This window comes from Dreissena polymorpha, chromosome 10 (assembly GCF_020536995.1).
Source record: "Dreissena polymorpha isolate Duluth1 chromosome 10, UMN_Dpol_1.0, whole genome shotgun sequence".
NCBI lineage: Eukaryota > Metazoa > Mollusca > Bivalvia > Myida > Dreissenidae > Dreissena > Dreissena polymorpha.
This window is the reverse complement of record NC_068364.1, coordinates 30258099-30275888: the sequence shown is the minus strand read 5'-3', so window position 1 is coordinate 30275888 and position 17790 is coordinate 30258099. Positions and strand designations below refer to the sequence as shown.

The 17790-nt window shown below is 35.8% G+C and overlaps 1 protein-coding gene across 4 annotated transcripts in view; it reads right to left on the bottom strand.

Annotated features, from left to right (window-relative positions):
* The window catches only part of LOC127847823 (dual specificity calcium/calmodulin-dependent 3',5'-cyclic nucleotide phosphodiesterase 1A-like), a 305382-nt gene that overhangs the window by 84087 nt on the left and 203505 nt on the right, over positions 1–17790 (bottom strand). For all 4 annotated transcript variants that reach the window (XM_052380018.1, XM_052380019.1, XM_052380016.1 and 1 more), the window contains exon 2: positions 1053–1118. In XM_052380018.1, coding sequence (XP_052235978.1) covers positions 1053–1118 — 66 coding nt within the window. The remainder of the gene's footprint in view (positions 1–1052; positions 1119–17790) is intronic.

Genomic DNA, 17790 nt, shown 5'->3' with positions numbered 1-17790 from the left:
GTCCGCACAGGCTAATCAGGGACGACACTTTCCGCCTAAACTTGATTTTGGGTAAGGAGGGACTTCCTTGAAACTAAAAAACGATAAAAGCGGAAAGTGTCGTTTCTGATTAGCCTGTGCGGACTACACAGGCTAATCTGGGACGACACTTTACGCACATGAATTAAGCCCAGTTTTCTCAGAACGCGGCTCATTTTATGCTTTATGACATTAAACAAGAGCTGCCTTAGGAAATTATGCTCCACTTATCAAACATCTTTGTCAGATCTACTGCCCTATGATTAGTGACATTAATTGAAAAGAGCTTTCTATGAAAATGATTAACCTTTTACCACTTAGATACATATTTTCATTTGTGTGTAGTCCCTTAAAAAGTTATATTTAATTTAAGACCTTTCTTAATAGATTCAATATTTTAAGGCCCCATCTCCAATCTTAAGATACTGATGAACAGCAAACAGCATAAAAGCTGAACAGAGTTACTTGCAGGTTGTTCAGATTTATGCTGGATGCTTTAACCCTTTGCATGCTGGGAAATTTGTCGTCTGCTACAATGTCCTCTGCTGAATTTCTAAAATTAGCATTTTTTGATTTTTTTTTAAAGAATACTATCAGAATAGCAAACAGTTTGGATCCTGATGAGACGCCACGTTCTGTGGCGTCTCATCTGGATCCAAACTGTTTGCAAAGGCCTTCAAAATAAGGTTCCAGCACTGAAAGGGTTAAAGCCATATTCACCTCGCTTCTTGTTGGAGAAAGGGTTAAGTCTTTTATATACCTTAAAATATAAAAACATTTACACCTAAATATGGCAAAACTATATTATGCCACCTGATTGAAGTAGCCAAGGGCACGAAAATGTCAATCTACGTAACCAAGGGCATGAAAATGTCAATCTACGTAACCAAGGGCATGAACATGTCAATCTACGTAACTAAGGGCATGAAAATAATTGTCAATGTACGTAACTTACTGGGCATGAAAACTTCAATCTATGTAACAAAGGGCATGAATATGTCAATCTACGTAACAAATTTCAAAGTGGGACTTACGATCGAGTTGGCCGTTGCGAGACTGTAACGTGCTGTCATCCTTTGCTTTTTCCGGTGGGTTGGCCACTGAAAATGAGACAATAGATAACATATACATTTTCCCACTAAGATTAGAATTGTCATGTGCTTGTAGTCTCTGAAATTAACCCATTTATGCCTAGCATCCTGAAAAAGGGACATTGCAAACAGCGTAGACCCAGATGAGACGCCGCATAATGCGGCGTCTCATCAGGGTCTACACTGTTTGCTTTAACGAAATTCTGTAAGAAATATTCTAAAAATAGAAATAATTATACCAGACATCCCTAATTTTGAAATAAATTGATCCAATTTAGAAGGATGGGAGAGTCCACTTGGCATAAATGGGTTAATTAAAGACCTTTCTCAATAGCTTCAAGTTTTCAAGGCTTTATTGACCAACCAAAGATAGTAATGTGCAGCAAACGGAATAAAACATGTCCTTCCTCTAACCCTTTGCATGCTGGGATATTTGTTGTCTGCTAAATTGGTGTCTGCTGCATTTCTAAAATCATCATTTTCTTCACTTTTTTTCAAAGACCACTATCAGAATAGCAAACAGTTTGGATTCTGATGAGACGCCACGTTTTGTGGCGTCTGATCTTGATCCAAACTGTTTGCAAAGGCCTTTCAAATTTGGTTCCAGCACTAAAAGGGCTAATAACACAACACATAATCTTTGGCTGGATCGCCATTGGTTACAAGAAAACAGCACATTACCCCCCTTGGTGCAAAAAGGTGCCATGTGAAATTGAAATTTGAAAGCACATAGTACCTTTTTTGCACCATTGGGGCCACATGAGTTGTGCTCTGGAAAAATGATCTTTATTCATGTATATTAGCCCTTGGCATGCTTGGAAATTTGTCGTCTGCTAAAATGTCGTCTGCTGAAATTCTAAAATTAACATTTTCTCTGATTTTTTTCAAAGAATACTATCAGAATAGCAAACAGTTAGGATCCTGATGAGACGCCACGGTCCCTGATCTATAATCAACACTAACCTATTATTCTCTATTTCTTAGATAAACAAACAAATGGCAAAACTACTAATTAAATTTACCGCAATGTGTTTGCATAAAATTGCCAAAACAAAGAACTAATCTCACGATTTAATCATCAGTCTGAAGATTGCCTTACACTCTGCAACTTATTCGCTTACATCCAAACAAACATTTCTAGATTAAAACTATCTTTCCAAGGGAGGGCAGGCCTTTTTTTTCTTGCCAACAGCATTCAATTTGGGCCACAAACGTTGGCCTTTTTTTGGAATTAATGAGATTTCCATGGTCAAATTGCAACCACCTCAACCGAGCAGGTCTCTAATGGAATCATAACCCACTTGGGAAATTCTTGATATTGCGAAAACATTGATTAGATCTACACCACTAAAGTCATTTTTCCTGTTTTTTATCTCCGCCATGGAAAGATGGCAAGACATTCAATGAAGTCTTAGACTTCTTTGATAGCCTGCAGGAATGGAGAGAGACAGTTTTAATTCTTCTCCAAATTATAGTCATGACAAGAGATTGTTTGGATTATGTTTATATCTATTCAATTTGCTAAAAGAAGACTAAACAAGAGCACCGCATAACGGGTGCCAACGCTCGGCTGCGGGTGCAGTTTTTAATAAATGAAAGCTTGCCATATTTGTTTTTTTTTATAAGTCACAGTGACCTTGACCTTTGACCTAGTGACCCAAAAATGGGTGTGGCGTGTAGAACTCATCAAGTGCATCTACATATGAAGTTTCCATGTTGTAGGTGGAAGCACTTTGATTTTTGAGCAAAATGTGAAAGTTTTAGCACGACGCCGGCGGACGGCGGACGACACGATGAGCTGGCTATGACAATACCTCGTGTTTTTTCAGAAAACACAGACCTAAAAAATCAATAAACTTTGGGCTAATTTTATTCATTTAGTGCAATATTATATCTATTTTCATCCATAATATGGGTAATCATGTGACAAAAAAGATGGCAACATTCAGGTTGAGAAAGGTATTTTTCACCGTTTCATACACTTTATTACTTATCTTAGTGGTAAAAATGCCACTTACTTTCCAGCCATATGGGCAACAAAGTAATTAGCGTGTACATCGTATTAATATTGGCTCTATATATTGACTAAATTTCTGCAAAATTTCTTAGCGGGTTACAAAATTAAAGCTCCCCCTAAGAAATTTCGAAGCAAGTTAAGTTGAGATAATGAGCCAATATTAATACGAAATAAACACTTATCACTTTCTTGCTCATATGGCTGGAAAGTCAGCGGTATTTTAAGAATAAATACAAGTAATAAAGGGTACAAAACGGCGAAAAATAACTGTCTTGGCCAGGACGTTGACATCATGAGTTTTTCACATGTTTACCCCCTCCGATATAGTTACTAAACATATTAAGATAAACTGTTTCACATTTTCATATGAAGGATTCAACTTATGCAGTGTTTTTTTCTCCATTGTGGGAATAGGGTCGGGTTCCTTTGAACCAGGAAAATTCGCAGCATTTTGACTGCAAATGGGAAATAAGTGTTGTCGTAGTTTTGCAAATAAGTGCTTCAACTTGAGAATAGAAGTGTTTTCAGTATTATTTGAGTTGCATTCTGAGAAAACTAGGCATAATGCATGTGCGTAAAGTGTCGTCCCAGATTAGCCTAAAGAACGCTCCCACAGTGCAGATTGAACCCATGACCTACCAGTCGCTAGGCAGACACCATGTGACCTACCAGTCGCTAGGCAGACACCATGTGACCTACAAGTCGCTAGGCAGACACCATATCCACTACGCCATTTTATTCAAGTGTCTTGTCTTTTGTGTCAACAGCAGAGTGTCTCGGGCAAAAACACATACTTCATCCATCTTGAATGGTTTGCACAAGGAAACGTCCAATAAATTGGAGAAAGGCCCTATAATCAATGATCTTAGGCAGGATTGACATATTGGGGTCAACGTTTTGGACAGTTGCTGATTTTTGTGTCAATTGATTGTGTTATCTTAAATTCGAGGAAACAACTAAAACGATGTTGGGATAGTGGGATAGTGGAGGCTTCATAGCCTGGTGGCTTTTTCTCATAAAATACCAGAAGACAATCACAAATACCAGGAGACAATCACAATTAACAATATTTTTCAAAACACGTGACCTTCAAACATTTTCTTAAATATAATTAACAGTCACCATGCGTTAGTAGTAACAGCAAGAGATTGTATGCTTATAATATGGCAGCCATCATAGGTTAACCCATTTATGCCTAGTGGATTCTCCTATCCTTCTAAAATGGATCAATTTATTTCCAAAATTAGGGATGTCTAGTATATTTATTTCTATATTTAGAATATTTCTTACAGAAATTCCTTTAAGTAAACAGCGCAGACCCTGATGAGACGCCGCATCATTCAGCGTCTCATCTGGGTCTAAGCTGTTTGCCAAGTCCTTTTTTCTAGACACTAGGCATAAATGGGTTAAATAAGTACCAACAAAATCCAAGCACACCTGCCTCATTTTTTCTTCAATTTTGTATTACACTCATCTATTTCTCTTTTTGAGAGTGTTTTTTTACATCTTGTTGTCGTAATATTTTTGTACAAACATACAAGGTTTCATAGACACATTTTCCCAGAGAAATACGTGTGCATCCATATAGCGCTTCACTCTGACTCAATCTCTCCCCTCCACTTCACTCCACCCTCTTCCCTCTTGTCCATGCCAACCCCCCCCCCCCCACGCACACACAACAAAAAGACATTTATGAGGAAATATTTGTCAACAATCTGCATCTATAATTGCCCCCCCCCCCCAACTCCCCCACCGACTAAATGCACTGTCACTGGCACACTGACATTTGTGGTGTATTGATCAAAGAGGAATTGGTTCAGTTTGAATCAGTGGCAGTTATCCAATTTGTCTAACAAATCTGTATAACTTGGCAAAATAGAGAAACTACAGAATTAACCCTTTGAGAGCTGGAACCGGATTTTGAAGGCCTTTGCAAACAGTTTGGATCCAGATGAGACACCACAGAACGTGGTGTCTCATCAGGATCCAAACTGTTTGCTATTCTGATAGTATTCTTTGAAAAAAAATCGAAGAAAATTGCTAATTTTAGACATTTAGCAGACAAAATTTTAGCAGACGACATATTTACCAGCATGCAAAGGGTTGAGTTATTGAGTCATATTCGTCCTCATATAATTTCGCATAAATTAATCTTTTGTCTTTTGTTTGTATGAACAGTCTAGGTCGGTAAAATTGTACAGAGCAACCCATTATGAAAGACATCGCACCTAGGACATATCCAATAAGATTTGCTGAGGTCCGGTATTATTGCCAAAAACTGTCAGTCCTTGTTTCTGACTTAAAAAAAAAACAAGAATAGATTTTGATTAAACTTTGTTTTGGTTAAAAATGAAAGGGAAACAAGGATTATGTAAAAAAAAATACAGACTTGTTTATGTTTTTATTTTACCTGGAAAGATTGTCAATTTTTAAATTAAATATAATTTTTTCAACCAGTAGAACTTGCTATCTTTGCAGGTGACATAACATTGTCAATTAGTGCAATTCTTATAACAAGCATATTTATATAAATACTATATTTTCTCTTGTTTGGTTAACGAAGAACAAGGTCCGGTAAAATCTGGTGAGTTCCAGTAAATTTTAAAAGTTATTGGACCTCATGTCAGGTCAACAGTTTTGGTTTTCGCATGGGTTGTTAATTTTATCATCATTTATTTTTTCAACATATTTTATTTCAAGATAGCAGACAAGATATCACATTAATATGAATTATAACAATAATGTTTTGCAATCAGACACCGGAAAATATCAACAGAAAACATGCAATGCATCCAACACATGTCTATTAAAGGTTAAATATAAAAGTAGTGTATAGTAATATGTATATATTTTACCATCAAATACAGTTGCACATGTAATTGGGTAGAAAGTGCCACACATGTAATATACCAGTCATGATATTTAAATCAATATAAACTAATAATTGTAAAAAAATACAGGATTTTAGAACTTTTATTTTTCGTTGTTTGTGGTTGACGGTCCCTTTAAATGTTAATGACATGTTGGAAACAAAAATTTCATTTTTTGCCTTAAAATAGAATCAGAGTGGATCATTTGCAAAGCATAACAAATGTGCACAAATCAGAAATACCATTAATATTGCATTAGCATTACCTTTTGCACATAATAAATTGATAAGAATTCATCAGCACTTCTTTTTTTGTACATTATTAAATCGTTGTATTCCAATTTTGCAAGTGGTGTGTAATAAATAATAGCTTTCCGCTATTTTAATGGCTCGTATAAACGCAACATGTGCAGGTTTGACATTTTCTTTATTGGGCAAAACGTGCCACACATGGTGGTTACATGTACAGTCACTATTTCTTGTGCTCTGGGAAAACAGGGCATGTGCATAGTGTCCTCCCAGATTAGCCTGCGCAGTTCTCACAGGCTAATCAGGGACAACACTTTCCGCTTGTATGAAAATTTGCATTGAAAGGATGTCTCTTCTAAACAAAAATCCAGTCAAGGTGGAAAGTGTCGTCCCTGATTAGCCTGTGCAGACTGGACAGGCTCATCTATGAGGACACTTTACACAAATGAATTAGGCACCTTTTTCACAGACCTAGGCTTAAATTCATAATTTGCACCTCAAATGCATGTCATAACACATTTATGACTAGTGGACTCTCTCATCCTTCTTAGTTGGATCAATTTATTTCCAAAAATAGGCATGTCTAGTATATTTATTTCTATATTTAGAATATTTCTTACACAAATTCTTTTCAGCAAACAGCGCAGACCCTGATGAGACGCTGCATCATAAGGCGTCTCATCTGGGTCTACGCTGTTTGCAAAGGCCTTTATGCTAGGCATAAATGGGTTAAGTATGGTTCGATAATTTGTATTGTGTTTAAAGTTTCAATAATTTGAAAACCAGTAAGTATATAGTGTTTTATACATGAAGGAAAAAGGGCGTTGTGCAAAATTTCAAAAAAGGGCACTTTAGCGCGCGACATCCATAAAAAGGGCACAAATATATCTGTATAGTGACTTAATAACAAGCTTTGTTACACACAAACATTGTATGTATAGTTTTGAGATTTATTGTTGAATAATTAAACCAACAAAATCCAGAATGTATATTTTATTATGTGTTTTATATTTTCATGTAGTAACAAAAAACAAGATTAAACACCATAGGATATATATCTTATACAAACTATAGCTTTTCAAAGAAGTCTTAGAATACTGTTAAATGAGTTACCCTCTTAAACAATTATTTATATCTAAAACGTTACACACATTGCACAAACAAGTCCTGTATATGCATCTTAAATGGAGATTCACAAACACTAACATTTTTTTGAAAAGTCAGAAAGTTCTGCGTAATGACATTGTTTTCATGACCACGTGTTGTATTGTGTACATTTTATTTCGCTAAATGTGTAACTATGAACAGCGCCGTACTGTCTTTTGTTCATTGTCAATTAATTCAATACACGTTAATTGGTCTCCGATATAAACTTGTTTTGCTTACAAAGCAATTTGCTTCAATTTCTAATTTACGTTTCGTCGAAGGTGGAATGCCAAAATCGGAAAGCGTACGTTGCGACATTCTTAACACGAATGATAAGTGGTACAAGTTCAATATTTTTGTAAAATTCATACCTGTGTTTGCCAATTAACATATTTTGACAAGTTACAAACGGGTCATAATGTTCTTAATTGAACCAATGGTGCAGGCCTACTACTGTTACAACAATTAACAACTTTTGGCCAAACAGGGTCCAAGACGGGGTATCAACTTCTTTGCCGACATTCACACGTTATTGTAATCAAAACATCGTGACAATAAACAAGCACGTGCTTCAATTAAGCGCGGTCTGCCTAACCGTGAACAGCAAACGTGTTAAGATTGTCGTCTGCTACAATTCATCAACACACATCTACTGTGAGCCTGCGCCAATTGTATTGGATAGGAGGCGGAGCGTTATTTTAATCGACAGCTTTAATATGAGCCTGCGCCAACTGTATTGGATAGGAGGCGGAGCGTTATTTTAATCGACAGCTTTAATATGTCACGGGTTGCTATTTTCGGCGTATGGCCAATTTCAGGAAGTACAGTGGACGTCATGGGGTTTTGTAATCAGCGTATGGAAACAATAATCGGGCGTAATATACTGCCGTACGCCGCTTAGTGCAAGCCATGAAAATTATTTTTTATAAACTTAAAACTGTTTTGCATTAAATTGAAATCAAATCAATATTTTACAGATACAACTGGTGTTTTTTTTAAATTTAATTACGCGTAAAAATAAATGTTTTGATATAACTGAATTATGCATGAAATGCACAATTTCCACGTGAATAACATCGAGGTTTTCATCAAGTCTCCTAAGTAACTGTGCACGATTGTATCCACACTGATTAGTGTTACAAAGCCACTGAAATTATCGATTGATATTGACACATGGTTATTCACGCATGACGTATTCACAACCGCGCGAATCTTCGCTGATAATAGTCGGCTTAGAAGCTTGGTTAAGAGGCAATTAAGATGTTATCAATAAGGTCGCGCACGGCGGAAAACAGGGCGGCGGCCTTTGAAAAGGGCAGCGTGGCGCTGATTTGCTTTGAAAGGGGCAGCGAGGCGCTTCAAAAAAGCGGCGTGGCGCCGCGCCACGCTAAAACGGCCTGAATAAAACACTAGTATATCAGAAGAAAATGAACTACACTGTGACCAATACAATACCACAACATAAATGCCTATGAACTGGCCTATTCGAATTAACCCATTAATGCCTTGTGGACTCTCCCATTCTTCTAAATTGGATCAATTTATTTCCAAAATTAGAGATGTCCTGTATATGTATTTCTTTATTTAGAATATTTCTTACAGAAATTCCTTAAAGCAAAGAGCGCAGACCCAGATGAGACGCTGCATCATGCTGCGTCTCATCTGGGTCTACGCTGTTTGCCAAGGCCTTTTTTCTAGACGCTAGGCATAAATGGGTTAATTAATACCAAAACCATGATAAAAAAAAGAAAATTCTTACATTCTGTCCATAGTGACTAACTTAACCCTTTGCATGCTGGGAAATTTGTCATCTGCTAAAATGTCGTCTGCTGAATTTCTAAAATTAGCATTTTCTTCGATTTTTTTCAAAGAATACTATCAGAATAGCAAACAGTTTGGATCCTGATGAGACGCCACGTTCTGTGGCGTCTCATCTGGATCCAAACTGTTTGCAAAGGCCTTCAAATTCCGGTTCCAGCTCTCAAAGGGTTAAAATACATTAGGGAGAGATAAATTTTACATAAGCCCTTAACTGTCCAAAAAAGAGTACAATTGAAGTACTAATACTTTACCAAGAGAGAAAATAAAAAAAAAACCTAAGAGTCAAAAAGACAAGAGTACAAAATCAGCCTATTCCAGACTTTTATCCAATGACAATAACTGAATCCGTACAATTATTCTGAGAAGAAGCCCTAACAAAAGTCACCAAATCTGGCTGCATTAAATTCCCATTAGCACAAGGTGTGGGATTTCACCAATCTGTTACACAAAGATAGATTACCCAAGTCTGTAACACAACAAAGCAGCAGCAAGAGATTAGATCATCTCTACAACAACAATTTTCTCTGTAATTTGCTCTTGGTTTGCTTGACAAAACTTTGAGTATGTAAAAGGAATGTAGGCAGATTATCAAATCAATGTTTATCACGGCAAATTAGCAAATGGTAACCATCATCACCAAGAGATTAATGCTTGTCTTGATCTGTTAACGACAGATTACCGACAGATCAATGAGTGGGGGCGTTAAAGGGAAAGAATTAATGACGATGGTGAGCCTCTTTTGGGAAAAACTGTGTATACGACCTATTGCTTAGTATTTGGGTTTAATAATTGAAGAAAAAATAAAAACCTACAAGTTCTTAAATTTGAAAGAGCAAAAACAAACAAATCATTTACAATTGTCACTGAATTGTGACCTTGACAGTGTTGGTTTTTTTGTTCAAATTTGGGGCCTGTAAGGGAGCCCATTCCCAATGGAAAAAGTATATATTTTCCTACATGGGAAATACAAATTCCAATTTAAGGTTTTCATTATTTTTTAATTTGTCTTAACATTTAGAACCATGTTTCCCATACAGCTTTATAACTTGAACTTTTAAAGTAAATTCATATTAAATTCACTTGTATCAATATATCCATTTAATATATATGCCAAGGCGACCTGTTAAAAACCACTTTAAGGATGCTATCAAATTAATGTTGTTTGAATGCAACAAAACCCGCTACTTATGTATTTTAATGCCTTTTGTGATGTCAACTTATATAGAAATTTTTCCCTTTTATATTTTTCATGTTAATACTTTTCACACATTAACACGCCTTTGCAGTTCTGAGCAGGAGCTGTGATGTTATAATTCCTAATGAGGTTAAGCAAAAAGAAATTTTGACAATTATTTTCCTTAAAATCGTCCTTTTCTAAATCAACAAGAAATTCCCGCTTTTATATCCCAACAAGAGTTTGTACTATTCCCAAATGTTTCTTTAAAAAATAAAGCTAAATTCAAGAAAACCTGTGACAGAATAACTTAATTAATGCAATAAAATGTTGCCCTTTACATTCTATATAATGGTGTTTTATTTTAGAATGTTTGTTATTGAGTTTCACAATTTTTGAACTAGTGCAACAGTATGAAACAACAAACTTCATATTGAATTAAACCAATGTAAAACATATTTAAAACATTTTTATTGCTCTCCTGAGCTTTCTTTTTATTATTTATCTTGACTAAAATACTTCACAGATGTCTGATTATTGTCAGTTTCTCATCCATTTTAAGCATTTACTGTTTCAGTGCCTTCAGCGCTTTGATTGTTTTATTTGATGGAGCCATCTTGTTATGTAAGAGTAAAAGCATGCTATTGCTTCTGATGATGAAATTGGGGATCTTAACCCATTTATGCATAGTGGACTCTCCCATCCTTCTAAATTGGATCAATTTATTTCCAAAATTAGAGATGTCTAGTATATTTATTTCTATATTTAGAATATTTTTTACAGAAATTCATTTAAGCAAACAGCGCAGACCCTGATGAGACGCGGCATTATGCGACATCTCATCTGGGTCTACGCTGTTTGCCAAGGCTTTTTTTCTAGACGCTAGGCATAAATGGGTTAATAAACTGCGATAACTCGACACATTATCCGAAACTGTTTGCCCATTTGTGTAAACTGTATCACCTAACTTTGTAACTCAGTTACATGGGATTTTCGACTGAACAAAAGTACTTTTCAAACAATATCATCATAATTTGTTCCCTTGGTGCAAAAAGGTACAATGTGGCATTTAACCCTTTGCATGCTGGGTAATTTGTCGTCTGCTAAAATGTCGTCTGTTGAATTTCTAAAATTAGCATTTTCTTCGATTTTTTTTCAAAGAATACTATCAGAATAGCAAACAGTTTGGATCCAGATGAGACGCCACGTTCTGTGGCGTCTCATCTGGATCCAAACTGTTTGCAAAGGCCTTTAAAATTCAGCTCCAGCGCTTTAAGGGTTATTTTCGATGTCACACAGTACCTTTTTGCACCAAACGGGGGAAATATTATAGGTCTTGACTAGAGGAGTAAATTGATACCTGTTGTTTTGTTGTTGTTTTGTTGTTGTTTATTATTCATAAAATATACATTATAAGTACTTCCAAAATAAGGCAACCAACATTGATCGAAATGCAACAATTACACAATTTCTTTTCAGGAATTGAGGTTTTGGGGTGAATGCATAAACACATTAACCCTTTGCATGCTGGGAAATTTGTCGTCTGCTAAAATGTCGTCTGCTGAATTTCTAAAATTAGCATTTTCTTCGATTTTTTTTCAAAGAATACTATCAGAATAGCAAACAGTTTGGATCCTGATGAGACGCCACGTTCTGTGGCGTCTCATCTGGATCCAAACTGTTTGCAAAGGCCTTTAAAATTCGGTTCCCGCACTGAAAGGGTTAAATATAATAGCTAAGCAACAGTCCCATGGCATTTTTTTACATGTTCATTATTATATTTCTTAAAGACATCATTTCTAAGATTTAAGTTTGAAATTCAGCTTTGCTTATGCTCGCACCACATACTGAATGAACACAGAAACCAAATAAAAAGTTAAATATACATTTTATCATACTTATATTTTTCTATAATAATTGAATTCCATATGTAATCAAGATATGTGAAAATATCACATATGCTCAAACCCTATATTGGCTTGGATATTTAATTGTTTGAAATTCAAATGTGCAAACCCAAAAATAGTATATTATTTGCACACAAAAAAACAACAACATATCTGATCAAATTATACAGCTGGTTGAATCATAAATTAAACATAATCAAATCAACAGCTTAAGAAACAATTATAATTTAAGATACTGGATTAAGTTTTCTTTTGCAGGAAATCACAATATTTTTTTTAATTTTGTTCAAAAGAAAGCAACAAGGTAATCACTTACTTGCACGTTAGAAAGTACACGGTTCCTCACCTTCCTGATAGGATCAACAAATAACTCACTGATACGTACACCAATAGCATAAACATTTACAAACGTATGTGTCCACAAGAATGTTCAATACAAATGACAATTAGCTCAGTGGCATATTACACCGTGGCAAAGTATTGGAAAACTATAGATGAACTCAAGAGCACTTTTCAAACAATTGCAACAACATTCCGCAAGATCTGAGCCTACCTGCTCGCAAAGTGTTGTCCAAGACTAGCCTGTGCCAGATGCACCGGCTAATCTTGTAAAACACTTCCCACCTTAAAGGGATTTTCACTTAATAGATATTTTCTTTAAATGAAAAATACCGGTACCATAAAAAAAAAGCAGCGTGTCTTCCGTGCTTAACCACACGGACTGCGCAGGATAATCTGAGAAGAAAATTCCCATACATGCATTTATTCCCGTTTTTTTCAGACCGAGGCTCATAAAAATGAGCGAAAGCTAAAGGCCCTGATTTGGATACACGGCTTATTAAAGTCCCGTTCCAATAACAATTGCAATAACATTCCCGGAGACACAATGCTGTAATTTATTCGGAAAATGGAACACATTTTCTACTTAGATATTGCTTCATCAATCATTTTACCCGGGTCGAAGTTAATGCGCTATGCCTGGAAACAATATAGGCTTACAACTGAGGGCGACGCCAATATGCCAATAGCAATGCTTGAAGACTATTGATGGACTTTAGCCCAATCTATTGGGGATATCAGTTTCACACTTGGTTATAATGAGAGCCAATGTTTGATTTACCGTAATACTTTTACGGTAATAATGAAAGCCAATCTTTTATTTACTGGGCAGAATGATATTTTTTTCTTTTGCCAATTAACATATTTTGACAAGTTACAAACGGGTCATAATGTTCTTAATTGAACCAATGGTGCAGGCCTACTACTGTTACAACAATTAACAACTTTTGGCCAAACAGGGTCCAAGACGGGGTATCAACTTCTTTGCCGACATTCACACGTTATTGTAATCAAAACATCGTGACAATAAACAAGCACGTGCTTCAATTAAGCGCGGTCTGCCTAACCGTGAACAGCAAACGTGTTAAGATTGTCGTCTGCTACAATTCATCAACACACATCTACTGTGAGCCTGCGCCAATTGTATTGGATAGGAGGCGGAGCGTTATTTTAATCGACAGCTTTAATATGAGCCTGCGCCAACTGTATTGGATAGGAGGCGGAGCGTTATTTTAATCGACAGCTTTAATATGTCACGGGTTGCTATTTTCGGCGTATGGCCAATTTCAGGAAGTACAGTGGACGTCATGGGGTTTTGTAATCAGCGTATGGAAACAATAATCGGGCGTAATATACTGCCGTACGCCGCTTAGTGCAAGCCATGAAAATTATTTTTTATAAACTTAAAACTGTTTTGCATTAAATTGAAATCAAATCAATATTTTACAGATACAACTGGTGTTTTTTTTAAATTTAATTACGCGTAAAAATAAATGTTTTGATATAACTGAATTATGCATGAAATGCACAATTTCCACGTGAATAACATCGAGGTTTTCATCAAGTCTCCTAAGTAACTGTGCACGATTGTATCCGGACTGATTAGTGTTACAAAGCCACTGAAATTATCGATTGATATTGACACATGGTTATTCACGCATGACGTATTCACAACCGCGCGAATCTTCGCTGATAATAGTCGGCTTAGAAGCTTGGTTAAGAGGCAATTAAGATGTTATCAATAAGGTCGCGCACGGCGGAAAACAGGGCGGCGGCCTTTGAAAAGGGCAGCGTGGCGCTGATTTGCTTTGAAAGGGGCAGCGAGGCGCTTCAAAAAAGCGGCGTGGCGCCGCGCCACGCTAAAACGGCCTGAATAAAACACTAGTATATCAGAAGAAAATGAACTACACTGTGACCAATACAATACCACAACATAAATGCCTATGAACTGGCCTATTCGAATTAACCCATTAATGCCTTGTGGACTCTCCCATTCTTCTAAATTGGATCAATTTATTTCCAAAATTAGAGATGTCCTGTATATGTATTTCTTTATTTAGAATATTTCTTACAGAAATTCCTTAAAGCAAAGAGCGCAGACCCAGATGAGACGCCGCATCATGCTGCGTCTCATCTGGGGCTACGCTGTTTGCCAAGGCCTTTTTTCTAGACGCTAGGCATAAATGGGTTAATTAATACCAAAACCATGATAAAAAAAAGAAAATTCTTACATTCTGTCCATAGTGACTAACTTAACCCTTTGCATGCTGGGAAATTTGTCATCTGCTAAAATGTCGTCTGCTGAATTTCTAAAATTAGCATTTTCTTCGATTTTTTTCAAAGAATACTATCAGAATAGCAAACAGTTTGGATCCTGATGAGACGCCACGTTCTGTGGCGTCTCATCTGGATCCAAACTGTTTGCAAAGGCCTTCAAATTCCGGTTCCAGCGCTCAAAGGGTTAAAATACATTAGGGAGAGATAAATTTTACATAAGCCCTTAACTGTCCAAAAAAGAGTACAATTGAAGTACTAATACTTTACCAAGAGAGAAAATAAAAAAAAAACCTAAGAGTCAAAAAGACAAGAGTACAAAATCAGCCTATTCCAGACTTTTATCCAATGACAATAACTGAATCCGTACAATTATTCTGAGAAGAAGCCCTAACAAAAGTCACCAAATCTGGCTGCATTAAATTCCCATTAGCACAAGGTGTGGGATTTCACCAATCTGTTACACAAAGATAGATTACCCAAGTCTGTAACACAACAAAGCAGCAGCAAGAGATTAGATCATCTCTACAACAACAATTTTCTCTGTAATTTGCTCTTGGTTTGCTTGACAAAACTTTGAGTATGTAAAAGGAATGTAGGCAGATTATCAAATCAATGTTTATCACGGCAAATTAGCAAATGGTAACCATCATCACCAAGAGATTAATGCTTGTCTTGATCTGTTAACGACAGATTACCGACAGATCAATGAGTGGGGGCGTTAAAGGGAAAGAATTAATGACGATGGTGAGCCTCTTTTGGGAAAAACTGTGTATACGACCTATTGCTTAGTATTTGGGTTTAATAATTGAAGAAAAAATAAAAACCTACAAGTTCTTAAATTTGAAAGAGCAAAAACAAACAAATCATTTAAAATTGTCACTGAATTGTGACCTTGACAGTGTTGGTTTTTTTGTTCAAATTTGGGGCCTGTAAGGGAGCCCATTCCCAATGGAAAAAGTATATATTTTCCTACATGGGAAATACAAATTCCAATTTAAGGTTTTCATTATTTTTTAATTTGTCTTAACATTTAGAACCATGTTTCCCATACAGCTTTATAACTTGAACTTTTAAAGTAAATTCATATTAAATTCACTTGTATCAATATATCCATTTAATATATATGCCAAGGCGACCTGTTAAAAACCACTTTAAGGATGCTATCAAATTAATGTTGTTTGAATGCAACAAAACCCGCTACTTATGTATTTTAATGCCTTTTGTGATGTCAACTTATATAGAAATTTTTCCCTTTTATATTTTTCATGTTAATACTTTTCACACATTAACACGCCTTTGCAGTTCTGAGCAGGAGCTGTGATGTTATAATTCCTAATGAGGTTAAGCAAAAAGAAATTTTGACAATTATTTTCCTTAAAATCGTCCTTTTCTAAATCAACAAGAAATTCCCGCTTTTATATCCCAACAAGAGTTTGTACTATTCCCAAATGTTTCTTTAAAAAATAAAGCTAAATTCAAGAAAACCTGTGACAGAATAACTTAATTAATGCAATAAAATGTTGCCCTTTACATTCTATATAATGGTGTTTTATTTTAGAATGTTTGTTATTGAGTTTCACAATTTTTGAACTAGTGCAACAGTATGAAACAACAAACTTCATATTGAATTAAACCAATGTAAAACATATTTAAAACATTTTTATTGCTCTCCTGAGCTTTCTTTTTATTATTTATCTTGACTAAAATACTTCACAGATGTCTGATTATTGTCAGTTTCTCATCCATTTTAAGCATTTACTGTTTCAGTGCCTTCAGCGCTTTGATTGTTTTATTTGATGGAGCCATCTTGTTATGTAAGAGTAAAAGCATGCTATTGCTTCTGATGATGAAATTGGGGATCTTAACCCATTTATGCATAGTGGACTCTCCCATCCTTCTAAATTGGATCAATTTATTTCCAAAATTAGAGATGTCTAGTATATTTATTTCTATATTTAGAATATTTTTTACAGAAATTCATTTAAGCAAACAGCGCAGACCCTGATGAGACGCGGCATTATGCGACATCTCATCTGGGTCTACGCTGTTTGCCAAGGCTTTTTTTCTAGACGCTAGGCATAAATGGGTTAATAAACTGCGATAACTCGACACATTATCCGAAACTGTTTGCCCATTTGTGTAAACTGTATCACCTAACTTTGTAACTCAGTTACATGGGATTTTCGACTGAACAAAAGTACTTTTCAAACAATATCATCATAATTTGTTCCCTTGGTGCAAAAAGGTACAATGTGGCATTTAACCCTTTGCATGCTGGGTAATTTGTCGTCTGCTAAAATGTCGTCTGTTGAATTTCTAAAATTAGCATTTTCTTCGATTTTTTTTCAAAGAATACTATCAGAATAGCAAACAGTTTGGATCCAGATGAGACGCCACGTTCTGTGGCGTCTCATCTGGATCCAAACTGTTTGCAAAGGCCTTTAAAATTCAGCTCCAGCGCTTTAAGGGTTATTTTCGATGTCACACAGTACCTTTTTGCACCAAACGGGGGAAATATTATAGGTCTTGACTAGAGGAGTAAATTGATACCTGTTGTTTTGTTGTTGTTTTGTTGTTGTTTATTATTCATAAAATATACATTATAAGTACTTCCAAAATAAGGCAACCAACATTGATCGAAATGCAACAATTACACAATTTCTTTTCAGGAATTGAGGTTTTGGGGTGAATGCATAAACACATTAACCCTTTGCATGCTGGGAAATTTGTCGTCTGCTAAAATGTCGTCTGCTGAATTTCTAAAATTAGCATTTTCTTCGATTTTTTTTCAAAGAATACTATCAGAATAGCAAACAGTTTGGATCCTGATGAGACGCCACGTTCTGTGGCGTCTCATCTGGATCCAAACTGTTTGCAAAGGC